General features: G+C 37.5%; 1 protein-coding gene across 2 annotated transcripts in view; it reads left to right on the forward strand.

Moving 5' to 3' along the window:
- Positions 1-27,229, forward strand: part of PDE1C (phosphodiesterase 1C) — a 592,555-nt gene that overhangs the window by 491,179 nt on the left and 74,147 nt on the right. For both annotated transcript variants that reach the window (XM_057733463.1, XM_057733465.1), the window contains exons 9-13: positions 5,136-5,236; positions 7,766-7,894; positions 15,173-15,274; positions 15,834-15,954; positions 24,558-24,639. In XM_057733463.1, coding sequence (XP_057589446.1) covers positions 5,136-5,236; positions 7,766-7,894; positions 15,173-15,274; positions 15,834-15,954; positions 24,558-24,639 — 535 coding nt within the window. The remainder of the gene's footprint in view (positions 1-5,135; positions 5,237-7,765; positions 7,895-15,172; positions 15,275-15,833; positions 15,955-24,557; positions 24,640-27,229) is intronic.

Below are 27,229 nucleotides of genomic sequence, written 5' to 3' on the forward strand. Positions count from 1 at the left end.
GTCAGCATAAATACTGATGCAATGAATATCACTTTTGCTAAATATATACACATATCCTTAAATAATTCCTTAGCAAAAATTCTTAAGGCTTTTGATGCATATTGGTAGTTTTCTCTTGAGAAAGATTATACTAATTTTCACACTCATTGTGGTATATTAAAGTGCACTGTCCCCCTCTTCCTCCTGTTTATGCTTTTTGAGCTCCTGATATTCTTACACCTCAGTATCCTCATGTGGTACTTCAGAGTATTGTGGTGAGCATAAAATGGATGTGAAAATGTACTTTGAAATCGTCTGTCTGACATGTATTTAGTTAGTTATCTACTGTGTACAGTGTACTATGGAGATACAAAGGTGAATCATACACAGCCTTTTTAGCCCCCTAGAAAAACTCCCAAGTGTTTATGCTAATGCAAGTTATCATTAACACAGATGTTATATTGTAACAGCCAGTGATCATGATATACTGCATACTAGTCTTAAATGAGCTCATTTGCCATTGAATTTTCATTATCAATTCAGGCTGTATTCAGAATAATTCTTAAATATAGAAACTACTTCCCACCCACTCACTCTTGGAAACGGCAGCTCAAAACAAACCTTTGGAAACGGCAGCTCAAAACAAACCTTTCATTGCAAGCTTACAAAAACAGTAGGACGCATTCTGATGAATGGAGAACATATTGTTACTGTAACCTTTCATTACAAACCAAGCAGGGGAAAATGCTTGAAATCATTTCAGTTTTATAAACTCTAAGACACATAGGGAAGGAAAATATCCCATTGATAAAGTGATGTCTGGGCTTCAACATCAACAGTATTACTCATTGTAATCTGTTTATGTTACTCATTATTGCTTAACTCAGATGCCTAGAAGATGCTTAAATCTTTTCATAATGAATTTGCTCATGTCTAAGAGAAAATCCTTGAACAGAATTAGATTGAAGAGTTATTGATTGAATAGATATGAATAAGACTCCAAGCTCCAGTCTGCTTTTGAGTTAGGTCAAAAGATTCCAAACTCCAAAGGTATTCTTTGGCTCTTTCATTGCTTTTATCAGGCAAGGTGCCATTAATTTTCCTTTTGCTTATTTTTTTTAGAAGGGAGATGCTGTGTATCTTATTCTTTTGATTGTATGTGACATCATCATATTTACAAGGGAAACACTAGGGACATCTAAATGCCATCTTGGTGCTAAGTAATTTTATAAAGGTTTATGGTCAGTAGAATTTTGGCCCCCCATGACCTTTGCCCTCTGATGTCACACTTGTTTATGTGTTACATTAGATAGAGAAAGGGATTCTGCAGAGACAGAAGGTTGCTAATCAGAGGGTCTTAGACTAGGGAGATTATCCTGGATTCTCCAGGTGGGCCCAGTGTAATCACATGCGTCCTTAAAAGTCAAGAGGTGTGACAGAAGAAGGGTGAGCAGGACTCAGTCGGCTGTTGCTAGCTTGAAGGGGGAGAAGCCAAATGGAAAGCATGAGAAAGAAATGAATTCTGCCAATACCCTGAATGCAGTCCCTGGAAGCGGATTTTCCACAGAGCTTCCAGAAAGGAACACAGCCTGCCAACACCTTGACTTCAGCCTTGTGAGGTCTTCACCAGAAAATCTAGCCACGTGGTGCTGACTTCTGACCTACAGAACTGTGTGCTAGTAAACAGACACATGTGCCTTATGTTTATGGTAATCTGTTAAGGAAGCCATAGAAAACCAATAGGGGGTGGAAACAGATGACTACGTAAACTCTGTCATTTGCCTGTCAAAGTCACAACTTGCTAATGATGTCTCCTCGTGCAGTGGGGAATTGTTCATGTCCATTCCTTCATCTTTTCGCTGCCCCTTCACCTACCCCCACACACATAAATGCACAGCTTCCTCTCCTGAGTCGTACACAGCAGAATTCAAAATCCACCTCTACCATTAGTCAGGGCATCCTTGTTATTGAATTAGTTGTGATACTCATATTTTGTAGATAGGGAAATTCTAGACAAGATCTGTAACTTGTACCTTTGTCACAGTTTGATAAATCTGGAATAAAATTCTAGCGGGACTTAAATTTCAGACTTCTTATGGGTTGTCATAAAACCCTTGGGGTTCACAGGATTGAATTTGGAAAAGGCATGGTAATCTGAGCTATATTAAAATATGAAACTCAATTTCCCACAAAATATCAATAGCTTCTCCCACTTTCTCTGTTTCTCATGCTGCCGTCTAATGCCACCCACCATGTTTTTAGCTACTCAGGCTAGGAGCGTCGGGGACATCTTTAATGCAACCTCTCTTTGACTGCAACCTCTTCATGCTGCTCTGCATTCAGCGGACTGCTCCGCTGTAAGGATTTTACCTCCATACTGTCTATACATCCTATAAGGACTTTCCAATCCAAAAGTACAGCTCTCATTTCTTTCCTTTGTGCTTCTGCTCTTCTTTTCTCTCTCAGTGGCATGCTGACCATATTACTCTCTTGCATGTAAACTTCACTGCCTAGTGAACCTGGTTTGTGTTCCTCACCCTGGATTTTACTGCCTGTCGTCACAGGGCCCTAACCAACCCTCACTCCTGCTCCACTAAAGGGAATCATTTCCTTACTGGTGATGAATCAGCTTTTGCCACTGCGACTTGCTCCATTGTTCATTCTTTAAATGCCCAATTTCATTCTTGCTCGGTCCAGACTTCGTTATGGTTTTATTGTTTGTTGTATGTTCATTTAATCATTTCTTGGTTTTGGTTTGTTAGAAATGTTACACTTAAGATAGGGTTTTGTCAGTATATTTGGGTAAGGACAGGAGTTACACTGATATTTGTAATGTGAGAACTGTGATTATGTAGTTATTTAGACACCTTCTGCTGGCTGGGCTGATGCTCTGTGATTCAGATTTGTTTAGATGGTACATTGTCTCCTGTTCATAATCTTATTTTAAAATGTTAAATTAACTTGGCATGAGTTTGGAAAAAGAGATATACTTCGGTGGGGGGGAGTGGGTAGAGGGAGTTGGGGCAGATGGGTGGGGACAGGGTGTTGGGGAAGAAAAGACATTGCCAAAATGAGAAAAATATATATGAATGAAAAATATCAAGAAAATTTGTAATATAAAATCATACCTATCTAATTTTATGAAAAATTGAGTAAATATTGAGTAAATTGAATAAAAATTGGTCATTTGACCAATGACCTAAAGGAAACATGACTTAAAGATTATAAGTGAGAACTCTGGAGTCAGAGTGTGTGGCTTGACTCAGGACTAGCCTTGGGATCTTGAGTAGGTTACTGAACCTCTCCTCGCCTCAGTTTTCTCATCCATGATGTGGGGATAAGAGTACTTACCTGTATGGAGTTGTGTGTATTGGATTAGTTTCTATGTGTAAATAGACTGACACAAAGTGAGCTCCCATAAGTGAACCCTGAAGAGGCTGCCCTTTGCTGCTTTCGGGATGGTTTTGCAGTTTTCGTGTAATTTGCAAGAGTTTATTTACCCATCTTTTTTTCATTTAATTGTGTTGATTTTTCATGTTATTCTTTTTTCTCTTTGTGTCTTTCTGTTCATAGTACACCAGTTTGTATTTTTGAGACATGTTACCAAGGATGCCAAAACATTTCCTGATATTTCATGCTGGATTCTGCTAGAAATAATTTTTTAAATGTAGTTTTTTTCCTGAGTTATTTCTGTGCTCATTCTTTCCCTAACTACAAAGTCTTTTTTTTCATAGGTTGTATATAGTTAATTTTTCCCTTATTTATTTTTCTATCTTCAAAGAAGGCAATAATTTCAGTAAGTTTCTTAGATGAAGACCAAAATTAGTAATTAATTGAAAAAAAAGTTAAAGTGAGAATTATTAAAAATTGACCTGTTCATTTTAAAATCATTTTGTTAACTTTAATCAAATAAATATATCTTATTCACTAATCTTTAATTCAGAACCCAGGCTGCTCTCTGAATTCTTCCAAGTTAGATACTCATGTTTGTCTTGCCTTAACCCTGCCCCTGTCTAAGACTTGTAGTCTTATTTCTTTAAAAGGAAATGGCAACTTAAAGATTCTCGTGAAGAAAACTGAGTGCAGAATCTCTCTAAATTTTTATAATTGTTTCCCGGTTGTCACACCTATTATAACATCAGTTCTTTTAGTGACTGTGCAAAGCATTGAACTTCTATGGACATTATTTTTTGTGTTCATATTTTATTGGTTTAGGTTATGTTTTATTACATGATTATGATAAAAATAAGTGCAATTTGTCAAAATTGGGTTTGGAATAAACCACACCGAAACTTGTAATCATTAACTCAGCTAGTACAAAAGTAAGCAGGGATACCAAAGGGTGAGCTGACAGTCCGGATGTTCCATCCTGCGGGCATCGGGCAGAGTGGTTTACAGAGGGGAGGGGAGGCATCCGTGAATCCACAGAGTCTCTGAAATGGAGGTCAGTTGAGGGAGCTTCAAACACAGCAGGGTTCTCACACTCCAGCGTGCGTCAGAACTATCTGTATGGCTTGGTAAAGCACAGAGTGCTGAGCTGCAACCCAGAGTTTCTGATCTAGTGGGACTGGGGTGGGGGTTTGCATTTCTAACAACTTTCCAGGTGATGCTAACTCTGCTGTTCCAGGGAGCACGCTTTGAAGACCACTGAACGACAGCCAGTTTTAGTGATGCGGATGGGGACAGGTCTCTTCAAACATCAGCATGCCAAGGCAGATGTTATCTTCCCATCTGTCTCTACTTATCCACCTTCTAGTGGATAGGCATTAGGTTTTCTGTTACTCTTAGTTCTTGGAATTGTGTTGAAGCTTATTTATTTTTTTCTGTGTCTACTTAGGAACTTCTTTGGGAATTTGGGAGAGGATTCAGTGCAGGCTGTTAAAGTTTTCATGTTCATTGTTTTTTGCTTCTTTGAAAACAAAAACAAAAACTACTCTTTCAACCATGCTGGGCATGCTGTTTTCAAATCACGAATCCTCCAGTCTCCCTACAGAAGGAAAAAAAAAGACATTTCTGTCTGTCAGAAAACGTGTGTTTGGCAAGAGCTTGCCAGCTGCAGCATGGAAAGGCAGCAATGTGGGTGTGTTGTCAGCAAGCTTAAGATTTTGTCTGAGAAGGAGACAGATTATCTGATTGCTCTGTAATCTTCCTTTCAGAACTGGCTGACGGAGCTGGAGATCTTTGCTATAATCTTCTCAGCTGCCATCCATGACTATGAGCACACTGGAACCACCAACAATTTCCACATTCAGACCCGGTGAGGATGTTGAAATGTTTGGAGAAGAGGCAAGAGGGGGGCATGGACAGAGCATTGACGTCAGAGAGGTGCAGTCACCTTTCTTTTGCATGGTGGCTCTATTTTGAGTTTCTAAAAAAATGAATTTATAAACAAGAGATTAGCCTGGTCAGCTTCAATCACAAGTTAAAGAAGCCATTTGCTCCTAACTCTCCTATGTTATTCGCATTAAATATGGGTAGGCTTTTCTTCTCTATTGTAATGCTAGCTATGTATGTGTGTATGTACTGTGCATACTCTACCCATTTCTAATAGGAGGTGGAACAGTTTCCATAAAAGTGCAGATAGCATGTAGACTAACTCACTGAGGATGGGCAAGGGTGGGGGTGGTTCTGTTGACATTAACAATGGTAGAGCCATCTTACCCCCTGACTCTGGGATTCTGGTGATGCTCTTCTCATCCTCCCTGATTTCACCTCTGCTGTGTTCAGTGCGTATGGTATTCCCTGGCACAAGGCTGGGGGAGCTAGGTTGTCTCATGTGGGCCTCTTTGCACCCTTTATAAGGAACTTCACAGGTAGATGCAAACCTCTGTGAGGGATATTAAATACAGGTCTAGGTGCCTCCCTCTGAACCTCTTGACTGTAACAGACACACTAATCAATTATGGTGGGTTTTTTTTTTTTCTTACCAAGCTGCAAATTTATCCTTAATATTCCTCTCAGCACAGAATTCCAGGCAAGCAGTACAGTCAACTGTCATTTCCATTTAGGATGAAACCTTATCTGCCTTCTCCTGGTCTAAGAACTTAGCTTCTCTTAAGACAATGATGTGGAACTGGAGAGACTCTGACAGTAGCATTAATTGGATCTTGACATAGGAATCAAAAGAAGCTAGAATTGGAAAAAGGTGGTGAGACACAGAGAAAGACTATAGTCGGGAGGGTTGAGAGTTTAAGGCTAAACGAATACTTGCTGATTTCACTTGAAAAAAGCAGGTGCACACTCCAGATAGATTTGTGTTTGTTAAGTTATTCAATACGTTATTTAACGAAGCCAACACTTAATTATGGGGTACACAAAAGAAGACAGTATCGTCTGACCTCTGTTCAGAAGGTGATTTCAACAGAATGGAAGTGGACAAAAGGACTTAAGCCACGTGCTTCATTTTCTGCCTCCTGCCTCCTCACAGAGTAGTCTCGGCTGCTGTGAAGCAGCCTTGTGTAGTTCTGTTGCAAGGTCTTTGAATACAGGGATTCCATAGAGCATCTCTGTTTAATGGATATCTGCCAGTGGAACCTTTGCTCTAAGGACAGAGACAGTGGTGAATAGCACCTGCTGAAGGAAGAGAGGTGGGTGGAACAGTTGTACATGGATCTTGGCTGGAGACCAATGGCAAAACTAGTCACAATTCAGAGGAAAATGGCTTAATTTCAGGAGTTGGAAAATAGCTGTGTCACAAAATACACATTAGTTGGTGCCTTACTTACTCAACGGATATAAGATTTGATCTTTCACCTCCTTGGGATTTGCTTGTTTTGTTTTATCTCCATTGGAGTGGGAAAATTCCAGAGGGTTCAGTTGAGCTTGGTTTGGAATGAAATTAGACATTTGCCTTCTTTAACTGAATTTTATCCAAAGCCTCTCAGCCTGTGAGATCCCTGTTTAGGAAACTAAATCTGTGACCTGGTTCTTTGCCCTTTGATGGACAGACTGTTAAGCCTAACACTTTAAAGGTATGCTAGATATATCTTAAACTTTGGTCAGTAACAAGTGGAAGGTATCTTGAGGAGAAATGGCTCAACTGTTAGAATACAATGCCTCCATCCAACCCTGCCACTTAGCCACTGCAGGGCTCTGCAAACTCTCACCTTACATCTCTGGAACTCAGCTTCCTTGTTGAGAAACGAATAAGCTCTAATAATCTAAGATTTCATGAAATTAAATATATTAAAATAGTATACCGCCCTGTGTTTGGTGTCTCTCAGCTGTTTGAGAAAGAGACTAACAATTGTCATGTAACCGTTATATTTTTTTACGCTCAATTTCCCATGTATGATTTCAGCATGGCAAAATTTTAAGATCAAGCTACTAACAGAAGAACTTGCAGACTGTACCCACGAGGTGGTATGTGTTCAGAGAATTACAGCTAAAATAAATAAACATATTCTCTCACTGAATAAAATAAAAATAAAAATAAAAATAGTCATCCCAGAAAATATAAGGAAATTTGACATGACCTACATTTTAAAAAAATCACCTTTGCCACTACTACAGGTAATTGAGGTCTCATTATAGAATAGTTTTCAGAGAGTTCTCAAGCTGGATATCACATGTGAAATAACATCACATATTGTCATTAAAATATCCTATGTAATCTATCGATAATTTGTTGTGTCAATGTTAGCTTTTTGGTTGATATAAATGGCACAGGGGCAAAGTTAATTGCTAAAATAGGATAAAGAGATGGTGTATTTTACCTTTAGAAGAGTTACCTGAAAAATCTCAGCTGTTCAACATCCTAAATTATTTTACTTGGCTTTCCGCTCAGGTCTGACCCAGCGATTCTGTACAATGATAGATCTGTTTTGGAAAATCACCATTTAAGTGCAACCTATCGCCTTCTGCAGGAGGATGAGGAAATGAATATTTTGATAAACCTCTCGAAGGATGACTGGAGGTAAGGATGAGCCATGGGAGAGATGAGGAGGCCAGGAGAGGAACTGTGAGGACAGATGGATTGTGCATCTTCTGAAGAAATAATACTCTGTTTGAAATTTTTATTGCTGTTTCTTTCTTTATCTCTCTCTTTTTATTCTTGACACAACTATTGAAATACATTGTAGGCACCTTGGGAATATTTGCTGTTGGTTACCTTAGGAAACTTGTGTTGCTTTTACCTTACCTTCTTAAACCTGAATTTCATAAACTAACATTGATGAAATTGGACTTATAGGTTTGATTGGAATTCTTTAAAAAATCTTTAAAAATTTTCTAAGGAAATTGATGCTTTAAAATAATTATGAGTACTTAATCCTGTCGCCTAAGTGGCACTGTGTGTCTCTGAACTTGGGCAGACCTGAGTTTGAACGTGAACACAAACATTTGCTAGCTGTATGATATTTAGGAATTTACTCAACCCCTTTATACCTTTTAAAAATTTAATTTCTAGAAAATAGATAGTAACATTTACCTTGTGATTTGGTTAGGATAATAGTAAGTGGTATAATCCATTTAAAATGCTTAGCACACTATGCGGCACATATAGCAAGCCCGCAGATCATTGTAGCTGTTAATACAAGTTAAGGTGTTTCAAAGCTTGTAGGCAAAATCATTTAAATGCTTAAAGGCTTCTGACTCTACTGTGATGCAAATAATACTTATATTTTAATTAAATGATCAGCTGTTTATTGAATGAGTATCTCTGTGCCATTATGCAAGGATTCAGAGAAAATAAGCCATGCTGAACAATGAATCTGAAACTGATTTTCAGTAAGAGTTGGCTATTAGTGTCCATACAGCTCTAGTTCATTAAAATATAGAGGAATACTTGGCTTGAATTTTATTGGAAAATGTTAGATTTAAACAACATCTAAAAAATGCAGAGCATTTCAGTTAATCAATGCAAATCTTGTAGAAAAAGGAGCCCTCTATCCAATTTAAATGTTTGTAAAAGTATAATGAAAGATCTGAATGTGGCAGAGAACAGCTTTACACTTATTCAGATACATTTCTGGTTTTGAAGGATTTGTGTGAAGGCTTGTTTAGATAATATATACTCCTGGCCTCAGGACAATCTAAGGAAGTACTCCAATGCTTGCATGATAGCCTCTTTTTTCTTCTCTTTTCTTTCTTTCTCTCTCTCTTTCTTTCTTCTTTCTCTTTCTTTCTCCTTTCTTCCTTCCTTCCTTCCTTCCTTCCTTCCTTCCTTCTTTCTTTTATCCCAGGGGAAGGAGAGAGGGAGGGAAAGTTGGGTAGACGCATCCTAGATCTCCATGCATCCTAAAGAAAGTTCAACAAGGCTGTCAGGAAATTCTTGAGCGAAAGTCAGCTATGCAAGGGGTGACCTCGGTCATTGGCTTGGAACAGCCCATGGGAAACATGGCCTTGGGGCAAAAATGGCAATAGTTTTCAGAATGCAGTAGCTGAGACCCATGGCCAATTAAATTCCTGTAGTTGGAGGTCTGTATGGCATATTCTGATGACCACTATCCCATGGTAGTTAAAATGTGATATTAAATGGCTACATAATATTGCATCTGTGGAAATCCCATAATTACTTTTATTTTGAGTGTGTGAGTAGGGGTGTGTTTGTGTGTTTTGGTTATTATAAAGAAGCCAACAGTGAATATCTCTTTAATGCATTTTTATGTGTAGAATTAATGGATCACAGAATGTTTATTGTTTTCAGGCTCTTGTTGAATTTTGCCAAATTGCTTTCAGGTGAAGCACAGATATTGCTGGCCTGTGGTATTTGTGGGTGCTGGTAGTTATGGCTGGATGGGCATAATAGCCTCTTAACCTATTTTCAAAGCATAGATATGCCACTACTGTTATCTGTATTTTTGTTAAGGATTTTCTATTTCTATTTAACTATACATTTGTCAAAATTTAGCTATATTACTTGTGTTTCCACTCTGCTATGATCCTAAGCCTCATTCGTTGTTCCGTCTACTACTGTGTTAGTGAGGCTGGTGTTGGCAATATCTAAACCCAGAATCATTGCAACAGACCAGAGTATATCAGTTCACACTGGAATATGTGATATTCACCAGTGCAGCCATCCTAATTGTTTATCATTGGCTCTGCATTCTTATCGGTGGGTATTTGTGAAGTACTAGTTGTGAATAATTTGATACTACCTCTGCCCAAACAAGTTATAAAATTGAGTGATCCAGCAAAACATGTGAATTTAGTATAAAAAAAGATCAAACTATATACTTGAAAAATATAGTTTAATGAAATCTGTGTATGTGCTAACCTTATATATTGATGTTTTTTAATCAACGCTATCTTTGCTATCTTAAAGAGAGAGTAAATATAATTGATTTAGAATCATGGAGCATCTCAGGTACAGGAACATTCTGATTCAGTGGAAACTTTGCCATTTTAGTCTATAATGCCATACTTTTTTGCTACTCCTGTTTTTGAGGATTCTGTAGGTTAGGAAATGATTGTAGTCGATGACTTTTTAACTTGTTACATAGATTTAGTGTTCTATTATATTTTCATTTAAGGACAGTTTCAAAACTATTGTTTTATTATTTTATCGTATTTATTAATGTTGAGATACGTTGCTCCAAGACAATGGCATTACCTCATAAATAAAATATTAACTTATTATTAAGGGCTCTCAGTTAAGCCCGTTAACCCAAAGACAACATGTGTTTGGTATCGTATGTCTTTCGTGGAAAGCAATTTAGTATCTGATAGATTCTGTTTGGATACAGAAGTGCATTAGACTTTTTAGGGGCTTTATAAATGAATGTATTACCAGATATTTGCTGCATTTCAAAATGGAAAAACATGGAATTCCACTTTGGGCAGGCCAAATCAGCTGCTGATAAAGCAATTCTGCAAATAACAACTATAAACGATGTACAAAATACAAAGGCACAGATAAACAACCTCCAATGTCTTGAGGGTTCTAGAGAGTAAACCAAATCAGACAAATTTTGAGGATGTCTTAAAATTTGGAGAATCTGACAGGATGAGGTGAGTGTGACTTTTTGTCTTTACTCTGAAGGCAGTCTCAGTCAAGGCAATACTGAATGGCTAAAGCTATATTTATACAAAAACCTCCACTATGCTTCTGGCTAGAGAAACCAGTGTAGGAATCAGAGCTTCTAACAAGTAAATTAGAACCTCAGAAAAGAGATTACCAAATTAGGGGAAACTTAAATTCTGTGACAGTCTCAATGACAGTATAGAGACCAGGAAAATGCGACTTGTTTGCAAGAGAAAAGACAATAGATGCAGTCTCCAAGATGAATTGTTGGAATTATCAGACAAGAACTTTTAAAGCAGTTAGTATGTTTATGCTCAGTGAGGTGAAGAAAAATATGCTTGTAATAAGTAAAGTACAGTAAAATTTAACCAGTGAAATGAAAATACAAGCAAGAGCACACAGAAATTTTAGAACTGAAAAAATAAAATATCTATATTGAAAATTCCCTGCACTGGATTAGTAGCAAGTTAGAGAGGACAGAAGAAAGAATTCAGTGAGCTTAAAAAGATCAATCCAAATTATCCACATTGAAGAATTAAGAGAAAAAATGATCTATAAAAAGGAGCAGTTTTAGGGATCTATGGGACAACTTCAGGTGGTCAAACATAAGGACAGCTAGAGTCTCAGAAAGAGAGGATAGAGAGAGCATGAGACACAAGAAATATTTGAAGAAATAATGGCTGAAAACTTTCCAAATATGGTGAATGATATAAATTTATAGATTTAAGAAACTCAGCAAACTTAAATAGGATAAATTCAAAGAAAAACATGCCTACGTGCATATTATAGTCAAACTGCTAAGAATGAAAGATAAAATTAGAGAAAAATGCCACATTACATTCAAAGGAGCAATTTGATTTACTTTGAACTTTTCATCAGAAACCATGGAGGCCAGAAGACAATGGTATAATGTCTTTAAAGTGTTAAAAGAAACAAAAAATGTAGACACAGAATGCTACATCCCTTGAAAATATCCTTGAAAAGTAAAGATGACATGTTATTTTCAGATGATGGAAAACTACAGAAATATGTCACCAACAGAGCTGCATTTTAAGAAATGCTAAAGAGCTGCATGATGACAGTATATCTCAATTTATTTAGGTCCTCTTTAATTAGCAGTGTTCTGTAGTTTTCAGTGAACAGGAGTTACACTTCCTTTTTAAAGTTACTACTAAGTATTAAGTATTGTATATTTTTGTGCTATTGCCAAATAAATTATTTTATTTATTTTCCAATAGTTTGCTGCTAGTCCGTATATATATATATATATATATATATATATATATATATATATATATAATCTCCATCCAAGGTACTCAATGGGGAAAGGAAAAGCTTTTAAACAAATGGCATTGGAACAAATGGATATCAATATGAAAAAAAACTTTTACCTTTACTTCACATCATAACCAAAATGTACCTTGAAATTGATCATAGACCTAAACGTAAAAGATTAAAATGGTAAGACTTCCAGAGGAAAACAAACTCCCTGGGGTACTTGGAGGTTTTTCAGATAGGACCACTAAAAGCATGAAACATTAAAAAAATTGTATTAAAATTTAGATTAACATAAACACACTACTGTATATAAAATAGATAACCAAAAGAGACCTACTGCATAGCATAGGGGACTCTATTCAATAACCTATATAGGTAAAGAATCTGAAAAACAATGAATATATGAATATGTGTAACCGAATCATCTTGCTGTACACCTGAAACTAACACAACATTGTAAATCAACTATACTCTAATAAAATTTTATAAAAATTGTATTAAAATTTAAAACTTTTGCTCTTTGAAAGACACCATTAAAAAAAAAGGCAAGATAGGAAGTAAGAGAAATTATTCACAACACATATATCTTACATAGGATTTGTATCCAGAATGTATAGTGTACTTTTGCAACTCAATAAGAGCACAAATAACTCAATTTTAAAATGGGTAAGGTCCGTGAATAGACATTTTTGCAAAGGAGACATACAGATGGCCAACAAGCACATAGAAAGATGCTCAACATTGCTAATTATCAGTGATGCAAATCAAAACCACAGTGAGATATCACCTCATACCTGTCAGAAGGGCTGTCATCAAAAGACCACAAATAACAAGTGTTGGGGAGGATGTGGAGGAAGGGAATCTTTGTACACTGTTTGTGGGAATGTAAATTGGTGCAGCCACTGTGGAAAACTGTATGGATGTTCTGCAAAAACCTAAAAATAGAGCTACCATATGACTCAGGAATTCCATTCCTGTGTATATATCCAAAGAAAATGAAAACACTAATTAGAAAAAGATACATTTTTCCCAATGTTCATAGCAGAATTGTTTACAATAGCCAAAATATGGAAGCAACCTAAGTGTCCATCAACAGATGAATGGATAAGGAAGATGTGGTATATGTATATAATACTACTTAGACATAAAAAAGAATGAAATCTTACCATTTGCAACAACATGGATGGACCTGGAGGGTCTTGTGCTTAGTGAAACAAGCCAGACAGAGAAAGTCAAATACTGTATGATATCACTTATATGATAGAGGTAGGAGATTGAGAAGTACAAACTACTATGTATAAAATAAATAAGCTACAAGAATATATTGTACAACATAGGAAGTATAGCCAATACTTTATAATAGCTTTAAATGGAGTAAAGTTTTTGAATTGTTATGTTTTACACCTAAAACTAATATAATGTTGTAAATCAGTCATAGCTCAATTTAAAAAAAAAGGGAAAAATCTGAAACAGGTATTTCCCAAAATAAAGTTATACAAATGGCCTATAAGTACACGAAAAGGTGCCTAACATCATTAGTCATCAAAGAAATACAAATGGAAAGCACACTTGAGATACCACTACATATCTCTTAGAATGGCTGAAATTAAAGATTGACAGTACAAAGAAAAGGCAAAGATATAGAAAATCTGGAACTTTCATACACTGATGGTCAAAATGTAAAGTGATACAACCACTTTGAAAGATTTTGATAGTTTTTTTTCCCAAAGTTAAACACTCATCTATCTTATAAACAAGCCATTCTATTCCTGGGTATTTACTGAAAAGAAATGAAAACATATCTACACAATGACTTGTACATAAACTGTCATAGTTTTATTCATAAGGGCTCCAAACTAGAATCAAATAACCCAAATGTCCATCAGCTGGTCAATGGATAAATTAATTGTGGTGTCCTCGTATGATGGATTAAATAAATGAACTATTGACGATCAACTATGTGGATGAATCACAAATCACTATGCTGAGTAAAGAAGGCCAGGAAAAAAAAGAGTACATTTTGTATTTTATATGTGTGTATGTGTGTGTAGGTAGGAACATATATAAGTATACGTACCTAATGTCTAGTTTAATATATATGTGTGGTGGTCCTTCTGAAAGTTTACTCAGCTGTTAAAACTCGTTGAAATGTGCAACTTTTATGGAAGCAGTTTATTCTATGTGAATTCTACTTCAATAAGGTTCTTAGAGACAATAAAAAGATCAGTGTTTGGCAGGGGTTCAGGGGCAAGAGGAATGAATAGTTGGAGCACAGGGGATTTTAGGGTGTTGAAACCATTCTGTCTGATTCTGTTAGTGGTGGGAACATGTGAGTATGCATTTGTCAAACCCCATACAACTGTGCGACATGAGCGTGGTCCCTCGGGTAAACTATGGACTGGAGTGAATGTAAGGTATCAGTATTGGTTATCAGTTGTAATACATGTACCACATCAGTGTGAGAGGTTGTAATGAGGGAAACTGCAGGAGGGAGAGGGTATCTGGGAGCTCTCTGTACTATCTTTTCAATTTTTTTGTAAACCTAAAACTGTTCTAAAAAAGTCTTATTAAAAAAGTGAAATACTTACATCCAACATGTACTATGAATTATCAGTCCCCCTCCTAGAATTAATTTCACATTAATTTTTTCTTAAAACTTGAATTCAGCGGAGAAAGGAATGCTTTACTGCACTTTCAGTTTCATTGGAATCTTTCCTGTGAGTTAATCTTCCAAATGATATATGCATTCCACATATCATATTCCTAATAAATGATTTCCTTTATCTTTAACTTTCATTTATTTCTCATTAAAAAGTCCACCTAAAAGGGTCAAGTTAGATTTGAAATGTCATGACTAATTAACTGATTTTGAGTAGAAATGGCAAATTAAACTAATTTTTACTTTCCATTTTTTACTTCCATCCTTTTTTCTCCGTGGGGTGTCCCTGAAAGGGAGTTTCGGACCTTGGTAATTGAGATGGTGATGGCCACGGATATGTCCTGTCATTTCCAACAAATCAAAGCAATGAAGACTGCTCTGCAGCAGCCAGAAGCGTGAGTGGGCCTGGGACATTATGTGTTTTTATAGGTGTTTGACCTCAGACTTGTCCATGTCATTGTACTTTTAAAGTTTATCTCCTTCAATATGACTTTAGTGAGTGATCTTGTAAAATAATGATGCTTGGAGGAGAGAACATGTTAATCACAGATCTATTCTCATCAGGGCTGAAATAAATAATAGGGCAAGTAACAATCTGCCCCAATTAGAATTTAAAATATTTCCCTGCTGGAAACGAAATTATCAAAGATCCACTCGAGGCAACAAATAAAAGTCAATGAGTGACTCTTAGATTCTTGTTGTCTTTTTATTGATGGCAGTCATTCCACAAATAGTTTTGAGTCAGTTTTTGAGGTGTCCAGTTCAATAAACATGGAGACCTGGCTGATGAATATCCCAGTTGTAGGATGAATTGATGATTTCCCCCCAGTTCAGCTGCAGTGGGGTTTGAGATGGGAGAATGGAAGGGATTTTAAAAAATAGTGATTTTTAAAAAGCTCTTATTGAGGTTCTGCAAGTTTGGTCATCATGTGTTTGGGTCCTTTGGGTTTACAGAATCGAAAAGCCTAAAGCATTATCGCTGATGTTGCACACGGCAGACATTAGCCATCCAGCAAAAGCCTGGGAGCTCCACCATCGCTGGACAATGTCACTCCTGGAGGAGTTCTTCAGACAGGTACCTTGCTGTCTGCTACCTCCGCCCACCCCCAGCTGTCGTCCATGGACATAGGCTGAATTTTATATTTCAGCAACACTGTGAGAAGGACTGTTACGATTACAATCATCATTGTGGAGGGAGGGGTCACAGCCTTTTTTTTTTTTTTTTGTCTTCTGGTCATGTGATGTTTGAACCTCACCTAAATTCTGATTCTCAGAACATACGGTATTTCTATCCTATGCATTTATATTTGGGGGGAAAAAAAGCATTTCCTTGTGGCATTCTTTTGTCAAAATGTCATCAGAGGAGTGCTTTTAGTTTTTTGGGGAGGGGACCAAATGGCAGTCACTTTAACTTGCTTCTCTGTTATAATTGGCTGGGTTGTTGCTTTCTAGCAGACAAGCCCATGTTATCAAATTCCAAAGCCTGGTGGGGGAACTTGAGGTCAGGAAATCACTAGAAGCTACTTTTCCAATTATATTTAAACTTACTACATCTTAAGACACAGGGTTGTGTTTTCTACAAGGATAGTGAGAGTCTTTAATGAGGATACATTGCTTTAATTTTTTTTAAAGGTGCATAGAAGTAGAGGAATAAAAAGATAAATAAATGCATAGCACAAAGACTGCTGTCTTCTCAAGCCCAGGCATGTGCGGTAAGCTCATCTCAAGAAGAGCTGCCATTAAAATATCTGCTTGGAGATGTGAGGTCCTGAGAGTGAAAACAAGATGACATGGAGATTCTGGGACATGAATTACAGTTAACTTAATACAGTTAATTCATTCATTCTTGTTAATTTACTAAAGGAGGTTACAGGATGGATTCAGATACCGCTGAGATTCCTTAGAACACTACATACTAACACCAGTCTCTGACAAGAGATGTACTCTTTCACTGGTTACTCAGATTTTTGGAAGCAAATTACTCTTATGATTACTCTAATTCTTATGAGTCTAGTTTTAATGAAGAAATTATAGAAGGCATTTCTATGTTGGTTTTTTTTCCTTCTGAAGCTGCACACAATATCTGGTAATGAAATGGGACTAAAGTTAATGGCATATGAAAAAAAGTTCAGAAGGCCCTTTATTGGAATTTTTATTCCAGCTGGTTTGTGGCCTGGAACTAATGAAATCACTGCTCTAGTTCCCAGTGGTCTTATCTGTGATTTGTTTTTTGCGAGGTGGGGGGATTTAAAGGAAGGTTGGACAAGATTTTTTCCTTAGGGTCCTTCCCACACTAAATATTCTACAATTCCTCCATTTTGCCGAAGGGTGCACATCAGCACAGGCTCACACATGTGCCCCCCTGAGCTGTTCTGTGAATATGCCAGCAGGTACCTTATTCAGCACGTGGCTGTTTCCCTTGCGTGGTCATTGCTTGGCCTCACAGAGTAGTTCTCAAGAGGAACCCAAGTGAGTGAGAGGAACTAGAGCTGCACAGGTGTGGCCATGTTGTATATACAAGAATGACTGCAAATTCATCCTTAATCGAGGGCTAATTTTGAGCCATTTTCCCAGAAGTTACTTTTCTAATATTAATGAAAGAATTTTCTCCAAATCTCCACTCCCCTTATCATATGCTTTTTTTGACCATTGCTTTTGTAATAACACCCCCTATAACTAGGAATATTCAATATGTAGCCAGAGGTAAATCGTAGCTAACATATAAGTTTGAGGTATTGAAGTGATTCCTTTTTTTAATTGTGAGAGAGTGAGTATGAGAAATTACTTAAAGATGTGAACATTTTTTCCCATTAAATGAAACCTTGTTTGCACAAACATAAGCTTGAATTGAAAGAAAATGTACCAGAGGCAATGTGAAAATAACCGTATTGAATTTCTTGCCAATTGGGAATGGAATGTTAGCTCACTGGACTGGAACTATTTTTTTGGCAATTATGATTCAGTAAATTATTTTTATTGACTTAATATTTTAACCCAGATGCCGTAAGCCATGGTAAGTAACCCATGCAGGAGAAATGTTGCTTTAGCTCTTAACTATAGATTTTAAATTGGACAGTTCAAATGGGAAATCTCAATGGGACTGTTGAGTCTTTGAAAAAAAATTACATATAGAAGTTGGGTTATATTTCAAAATAAGGGCATAGCCTCAGTGCTGATAGACCAGACCTTCTATGCTTTGCTAAAAGAGTAAGTTACATCTGCAGTTTTACAACCATATTTTACAAAATCTAAGCCACTGCCTCGGGTCTTTTTCAATGAAATATTGACTTTCAGGAAGTATAAGTTTGCCTCTTTGGTAACTACATCTTGCAAAACTCTTGAGATTCATTTCCTTAGTATTGCTGATATTTTTATATTTTACAAACATCTCCTGCAATTCTTTTAATTTCCTCTGTGTCTGTGATTTTCCCCATTTTTGTTTATTTCATATATGTGTCTTTTCCCTTTCTTCTCTATGAAATTAGGTAATAGTTTATTTCTTTTTTATTTTATGATGTCAATTACTGTTTTCATTTTTATTAATTCATTTCTTATGCTTGAATTTATTTTGTTCTTATGCTAGCTCTCTGAGTTGGATGCTCAATTCATTTATTTTCATTCTGCCTGTTTGATATTAGAAAATATAAGACTAGGAGTTTGTCTTTTTGTTGTCATGAATCTCATAGGTTCTAATACGCAGTGTGTTCACAATCATTCTTTTCTAAATATTCTGTAATTTGGGTCTTGATTTCTCTTTTACCCAAGAGTTGCTTCAGATGGAGATGTTTGCTTATGTAATATTCTGGTGGTAGTTTCCTTTGCTTTCTACTTTTGTTTTTAATTTGTGGCTTATTGAAATTTGATCACAGAATTTTTTCATTGTTTGGATTTTATTGTTGAAGTTTGTTTGTCACCTACTGTGTAATCAATTTTTGTGACTGTTCATGGCTCTTGAAAAGTAGGTTTATTTTCTACTTGCAGGGTATAAAATTCAAAGAACACCAGGCACAGCTGCCTTATTAATTATGTCACTTAGGTATTTTATATATTTTTTTTAAAAATTTGATCTATCATGGGCTGACAGGTGTTTCTATTATTTTCTCTTTCTATGTGGTATAGTTTTTCCTAATGAATGTTGATTCTATATTATTTGGTTCTTAGATATTAATAACTGTTAGATTTTTGTACCCTTTATCATTATAAAACCCTCTTCTTTGTTTTATCTAATGCTTTTATCCAGAATTCAGATTAAGCTGATATTAAGAATAGACCCTTGTCTTTGTGCAACTTTTTACTCTAACCTTTCAGAGATGCTTTGATTTGGGTGTGTCTTTTAAACACTGTATATAGTTGAGGTTTTTTTTATGAGCCAGTCTAAGATTCTTTTATTATTTTGAATCAGTCATATTAACATCTGTTGAAATGACAGGAATCTTTGCTCTTAGGTGCTGCCATATATTATGATTTCCGTTTTTGTGGCTTGTTTTTAAATCGTTCACTGTATTGGCCGTGCCATCTGCTTTGTTATGTATTTATTTCTTCTGATGACTTGGAAGTTTTATATTATGTTCTAGTGGCTAACTTAATAATGAAAACTTTACATCCTCTGTTTATTTAGATAGTATCTGTTGCCTCCCTGCTGTAAAAATTAGTAAACTACTACCTCCTCTTGCCTTTTCCCCAGCACCTCATTGTATTAACTTGCTTAATTCTTGTAGTCTGTACCTTTGTTATTTAAATATAGCTCTATTCCTTTCTATACCAGGTTTAAATGGTATATTTGCACCCCCATTTTTGACACATAAGTAAGCCAGTGTTTATTCATAACTCCCAGCACCTTTCCCATTTTCCTTTCATAATATAACTAATTCCTTGTTACTATTTCTTGGCTATATTATTTCTAAATGCTCCATATTTTCCAAGTGAGCATTCTATCTCATGTAGTATATGTTGTTTACAAAAAACACACCCCAAACAATGTTACCTAGAAAGGTGGAAAATAAACAAATTTGGCAAAGGCATAATTCTCCAGTTGTTCTTGTCCTGGCTCTACTCAGTGCTGGCACTTTGGCCGTGGTTGAGCCATTCATCTATTGGTTGGTCAAAGTTGTTCCTTGCGTGGCTTCTTCTAGAAGTGCTAAAAATCACATTTTTGTGTGTTTGCAAGTTTTTCTACTGCTGTTGGGTCACAGTTTGCTTGGGTGAACATTTTTTTGAATCAAACTTCCTTTCCCTGAGGTCTCTTTTAGATTTTGTTCAAATGTCTTCCACTTATGAATGTTGCTATGGAGAGGTTGGAGGCCATACTAGAGTTATTTCCGCGTCTAGGTGATATATCTTTTTGCTTATGTGCCCCTAAGGATAATTTATTTACCTTTGAAGCCTGGTGACATTACTAGGATATATTTCAGTAATGATTGTTCTATAATAGCTTTTCGTGGGACCTGGCATGCTCTTTTTCTGTATAGATTCAAGTTATGTTGATGAAGTCTTTAATGATTTCCTTTTCCATTTGTTTTCATTTGTTTCCTTCTTTAGGAAAAACAGTTATTCATATGTTTCCTCTCTTGTTTTTCTTCCATGTCTGTTATTTTCCTTTAGATCTTCTTAAACTCTCTGATCAGTGATATTTTTTTTCAGTCCTTTTAGTGTATTTTTATCCAGAATAAATATCCTCTGTGTGGCTTCCAGTGCAGTCTTCATTTGTATGATGATTCTGTTTTTCTTTTCCATATCTTCCCTGAGCTCTGCTAGCTCCTGTTTCCCTAAGTCCTGGTTCTTGATAATTTCAGGAATTTCTTTCCCATCATGGCCGTATGTTTGGTCATCACTTGGTGGCACTGATTTTTTCTGGTGAATGTTCCCTATCTGTTATTTTCATTTTTCTGTTCCTTAATTCATTTTTTTTCTTTTCATGTGAAGTAGCTTTTCATAATTTTTTTTCCTCCTGGTCGTAGTGATAGTGCCGCCTCCTCCTCCTCTTTCCCCCCTCCTCCTCCTCCCCATTCTTCTCCTCCTCCTCCTTCTCTTCTTTCTCCCTTCTTCCTTCTTCTCCTTCTCCTCCTTCTTCATTTTATTATTATTTACCATCTTTGAGTGAAATGCATCATTTTTTGACCAACTCTTTGTTGGAGTTATGTGCCGGAGAGAAACTGGAACAGCAATATTCTAAGTTCCATGGTTTATTATGCGGCTTCTATGACATGTGTGTGTGTGTGTGTGTATGCGTGTGTGTGTGTGTGCATGTGTGTGTGTGTATGCATGTGTGTGTGTGTGTGTGTGTGTGTGTGTTAGCCTTCTTCCCGGTCAACAGTAGGCAACAGTTGTAGGACCGCTCTCAGTTCAGTCTCTGTCATCTAGCCACTCTCTTGCCATGCTTGTGTGTTTTCTCATTCAACATTTTCTTCTCTACTATTCCTTGGAGCTAAAAAGGGTTCAGAGTAGCCTCTCACACCAGCAACTACCATCTCTCTGGTTTTCCCATGTAATGGATGCAGGGTACTTTTCCTATTTGAGTGAACTTTGGAAACCTCTATTATTCAAGCTTTATCTGAGATGTGCAGCCATAGGCCTCTTCTCTGGCATTTTACCTCAACCCTCCCAGATGTTCACAGCATTTAGCAGCCATTCCTCCCATAGTGTTAATTTGAGATTACTGATTTCTCCTAATATTTGTTTATGTTTCTGTTGTTTCTCATTCTCCTTTTTTGAGAAGCTAATTTCTGAGAGGGAAGATAATTTCTGAGATGTCTTTACTATACTTATCTTAAATCCAAAATCATCATAATTTTCTCATGCGTCATATTTGTAACTTCTTCCCCGTGGGAAAGAAGAATGTATGTTGCTGCATTTTGTTCAACTTGATGCTTTTGTTGCCTCTCCAATCAAATACCTTTTCTTCACTCTACGTGGAAACACTCAAGATGTCACCTGATAGTCTTTTGAAGCTCTGCATTGAGAGGTGCCATCTGCCCTGTGAACTTCCAATACAGAAAGAATCTTTGTTTCTCTTAATTGGTTTGCTGCTTACAGATAGCCACTATAACAAACAAACCCCCAAATGTATAACAGTACACATAAAATGGAATTTTACTCATTAAATTTATACATTATATACCCACTCATGTAAGGTACCGACAATTGTTTCTTGATTGGCAGATGGTTTACAATAAGCAGTGATTTTAGATCCAGTCTCTGCCATCTACATGGCTTCCATGGTGCTTCTCTACATCAAACAGCAAAAGAAAGGAGGACAGAGAGACATAGGCACAGGAGATTTTATAGGCCAGAACTGTAGTGGAATTACATCCCCTCTATTCCTGTTTTATGTCTAGCACAAACTGGCAGAGACTCTGGGAAGTGTAGTCTAGATGTGTGGACAGGAAGTGGAGGGGGTTGGGAGTTGCAAACAGCTAAAGGCCTAGTTGCTGCTCCAGCTTGCTTATCATAAATATCCAAGTGACCAAAGGAACTTGAGTGTTTCTCACCAAACTCATCTTTTCATTCATTCAACTAACATCCATTGTATTCCTTTTATAGATCAATTCTGTGACTTTATCAGTCAGCTATCTTAACCCCTACCACAAGAATGATAGTTTTTTATTTTTCTGCACTGTCCAATGAGTTCGTTTAAAAAAAAATCCTGTGCCAACTGAGACTTTCGCCCTTTTTTGAAAATACTGACCTCTTTAATAAAGAGGAAAGTGTATGAATAATTCCACAAGGGCCAGTAGTTATAGAGTCATACAATATTGTATCAGTCAAGCTGGATTCGCCTGTAGAAGTACATTCTTCTGTATTTCTGCATATTTTTTCCAATTTATAAATGTATCTGTGCTCCAGAGGGAATTCAGGGACCACTATCTTAAAAAAGGTTTTTAGTAGTTAGTGGTAGTAGTTAATTAAATCCAAAAGATGTAAGTGATGTGTGGATGTGGGTTTGGGCAAGTCCATGGGGTAAGAGCTTGCTTAATATCAGCACTTTTTTAGTAATAAAATCCAAATTAATGCATACATCTTAATAGTCAAGTGGTTCGTGTTCCTCTAAGCCACACCCATTAAAATGCACCAACAAAACAACTTATATCCCTGCTTCATAGGGAATAAGAGTGAGTTTTATTTGTGTCAGCTGAGCCAGCCCACTAAATCAGCCACGCAACTACCATTTATGTTATAAATACTCTTCCTTCTCATCGTACTGCCCAAGTAGAAATAGCTTTGGAGTAAGTTATTTTTATCATGCCACTTGAGAGATAGAGCAGCCCTCAGCAAGGCATACTTGGAAACAGAGGGACCATTGTGTCCCCTGGGGTGTTCATACAGGAAAGAGTGCAGAAGGAACTGAGCCACTTCAGGACTGTTCCTGAGAACCTTGGATGTCCCCAGCGCCCATTGTGATCCCCACTATTCAGCTTCCTCCGACGCCCATTCCTTTTCCTTCTTTTCAATAGATCTTAAATGTGCATGTGAACTAGCATCCTTTCTCTTTGGTAACATGCCTTAGAAAGAAAAAGCATTCATGTTTTTAACTAGGCCTGGTTGTCAAACTAGGTTGTTATGACTATTCACTATTAGTTCATTGGTGATATTCATTACAATCAGAGTAGAACAATTAGATGTGTAACAAGTTCACTACGTTTCTCAGATCTTCACGTAGATAGTAGAAACATCTATTGGGAAAGTAATTGTTCTTTTAATTTATTTACGTACATTTTCTCATTTAATCTTCACCGTTACTCGATGACATAGGGATTGTTATCCCACATTTTATAGATGATAAAACTGAAATGTAAAGAGGGAAACTAAACTTCCTATGATCACACAGGTGGTGGGAGCAAGGCCAGATTCAAGCCCAAGTCAGTAGCCATCAATCTGAGCAGATTCTTTTCTAGTAAATCGAATCAGCACAACATTGTGGCTCTCAGAAGGGTGACACATTTTCCCTTTTCTCTGGGTGTGTGACTAAAGTATTGTGCTCTGGTTCAGAACAGTTTTTAAAAATCATCTCCATCATTATTTAGACTTTCCATAGCACTTGCTTATTATAGTCTTGTCTTTTGGTGACATTGAGAACATATTGGCCAGAGAATCGTGTTTTATTATTGTCTAACTTGATAAACACGAGCAAGTATTTACTCTGCTTCTTTTTTCATCCCACTTTTCATCATCCCTGAGCCCTGCAGTAAAGGCCTCAGAACCACTTATTCCAGTTGTGTATGGCTTTAAGGAGCACTTGGAGAATGATTCCAAATCAGTCCAGTTAGAATTGGTGTCTTAGACACTGCCCGCAACTGGGAGGGATTTACTGGCTCAAGAAAGGCCGCGGGTCGGCACAGGACAACTGGAGAACACACAGGAATTCTGACTGCTGTGCTGGCTCTAGGCCACAGGACGCGCTGCTTTTCTTATTTTCCTCAGAGGACCTATTGCTGCCTGATGAGGCTTTCTATACAACACCATGCGCCTTTGCTGTTGGATGGAATGATTGGACCCCAGAGGGCTTCAGCCTCTTGGTGTCTTTTATGCAGAGGAGTAGGGCCCAAAATGATTTATGACATAATGTAATTGTAATAATTAAAATAAAGACCAGTGGCCTTTGTGGCAGCTGCAGTTGTGAAATAAAATCTGGGTGGCTCAGCCTACTGTTCTTAATTTGCTTTGACCTCCTGTTTTTTCTAGGGTGATAGAGAAGCAGAGCTGGGGCTGCCCTTTTCTCCTCTGTGTGACAGAAAGTCCACCATGGTTGCTCAGTCGCAAGTAGGTACGTGTTTGCCATTCCATTGGATGGAAAGAGAAACCAGAGAGGAATGTCTGGAAGTAAGCTCAGATGCTCCCAGTGATTCTTCAGCTGGGAACCTGGCACCATTCTGCTTGCTGTGCTCATGGCACTGGCTGGTTAGGTTGATGGAGCTGTTCTCCCCATCCTTCTCCCTGGAGGGTGGCTGGTTCCCCAGAAGATTAGACAGTGACATTCTGCTGTCTCCATCATTCCCTGCCAAGAGAAAACGGGGCCTCAACACTAAGGCATTGACAAGAATTAGTGGTGGGAAGCCTGTTCTATTTCAGTCTCTCCAGTCTGCATGCAATACCAGAAGTTTCCTCAGTAATGCTTCCTCTAGTCCTGTTTCCAGGGCAGCACCATTTCCTGCATGACCCTACTTCCAGGAATGGCTCCTTAAAAATGTTTCCTTCCCTTCCTTCCTCCCTTCCTTCCTGCCTTCTTTCTTTTCCTCCCTCCCTTCTTCTCCCCCCCACGCCGCTTCCTCCCTCCCTCCTTCCCTCCCTTCCTTCCTTCCTTTTAAAAAAATTTTAGCACTTTTTTTTGGTAAAGATAACTTCTACACTGCTAATAACTGTAATATACGTGCATCAAAGAATTCCTCAGGTATGGGAGAGGGTGCCAGTGCCATACATAAATTGTGTCATCAGTGATCTCCACCTTGGAAGAGTCTGAAATCATTCAAAAAATAAATTCAACAAAGATTTACTGATTTTTTTCTACTTTGTTTTGGGTACTTAGTAATTTTTTTCATAATAACGTATTGAGTTCCTGTTAGGTGTAGGGCACTGCTAGGCATTATAACAGATGCTATAAAAAAAAAAAAAGACAAATTATACATGGTACCTGCTCCTAAAGACATTGAACCAGTATTGGGTGGTAGGCAAGATGCTGAGAAAACAAAATTTGTTGGTGTTACAATGTTAAGATAGAGACTGTACATAGTACAATCAGAGAAGAGAGCGTGGGAGGTATTAGACCCAGAAAGACTTGTTTAAAGGTAATATTTGAGTTGAATCCTAGGAGATAAGTAAGCAATGTCTGGGCAAATGGTGACATGTGGTAGAGGTGGATAGGGGTGGGTGGAAGGAAATTGCGGACAAGGGATCAGCATATACCAAACAGGGAAATTTAAAACAGTATAGTATGGTCAGGAATTAATTACAAATAGTTCCATTTGGCTGGAGCAGTAGGTAGGGTGTAGGATGTGGTGAGGGACATGTTTGGAGAGAAAATCAGGTCCAGATTATATACTGCATTAAGATTAGAATGTACTTATACTTTCCTGTAGGAAATGAGGGCATATCTAAAGAATTTTAAGTAGGGTTAAAACTATACATAAACTGATGTTTTAGAGTAAGAGTCAGCAAACTATAGCCTGTGGGCCAAATCTGGCTCACTGCTTGGTCTTGTGAATAAAGTTTTATTACAACACAGTTAAGCTCATTCATTGCATATTGTCGGTGGCTGCTTTTGCAATGCAGTGCAGAGTTAAGGAGTTGTCACAGATGTGGCCTAAAAAATCTAAAATATTTACTATCTGGTCCTTTACGGAAAAAGTTTGCCAATCCCTGCTTTAGAAAGATTTCTCTATCAGTAGCATGGAGGGTTAATTGGAGGGTTTTGAGAAAGACTAGAGGCAAGGGCTCCAGCTGGTGCTTCCTGTAATATTACAGGAAGGAGATGTTGAGTATCAGAACTAAGACAATACAGGAGAGAGGTGGCATATAAAACATTAAAGATGTGGCTGGATGCAAGGCTAAGATAAAGGCAGCAGTCTAGATTAAGTGGTTGAGCCATGGTCCCATTTCCAATAATTGGAGGGAAAGCTGATGAGTTAGTTCAGGTTTGGACATGTTGAATTAATCTAACTTGTGACGGAAAAAAAAGGCGAAAATACTGTCATCAAACACTTCAATTTTAGCTTAAAATTATACTGCAGTTAACTGCAATTCAAATTTGGCTATCAGTGTTTCTTTATCAGGATACTATTGGTATTCCTCTGGGACAATTCTTGTCTTGCTAATTACATTACAGGATTCTTAGCATCCTTCACTACTGGGCATTAACTGCCAGTATCACTTCCACCTCGGTCATTGTAAAAACCAAATAAGCATTTGTATATTTCCAAACGCCATATTTCCTTTGATTGACATTTAGTTTCCTTCCAACTTTCATGTGGCTGTGTAATGAGTTACCACTCTTAGGTCCAGATCACTTATTTTCTCCCGATGTGACACAGAACACTTGGGTATTTTGGAGCAGTTGAGACAGTCACTCTAGCCCAACATCAACTCTCTCCTCAGCATGGTGATCTCTCAAAGGTATAGTTCCAGTTCTGACCCCTCTCCAAGTTTTCAACCCTGTTTCTTCCAACTCTGTTAGCCCTCTTCCCTCTGGATATGTCCCCAGTACCTCAAGTCAGCAGATCTAAGGCCGAGCGCACCGTCTTTCTCCCCAGTCACATTCTCCCCCATTGTCCCTGCTCTCTCAGCCTTCCTGTTGAAAGTCCCTGACAGATCCCACCTAGAGGCAGGATCGCCTCCCGCTGTGCGTGTATCTGTGCCTCCAC

Source organism: Hippopotamus amphibius, chromosome 4 (assembly GCF_030028045.1).
Source record: "Hippopotamus amphibius kiboko isolate mHipAmp2 chromosome 4, mHipAmp2.hap2, whole genome shotgun sequence".
NCBI lineage: Eukaryota > Metazoa > Chordata > Mammalia > Artiodactyla > Hippopotamidae > Hippopotamus > Hippopotamus amphibius.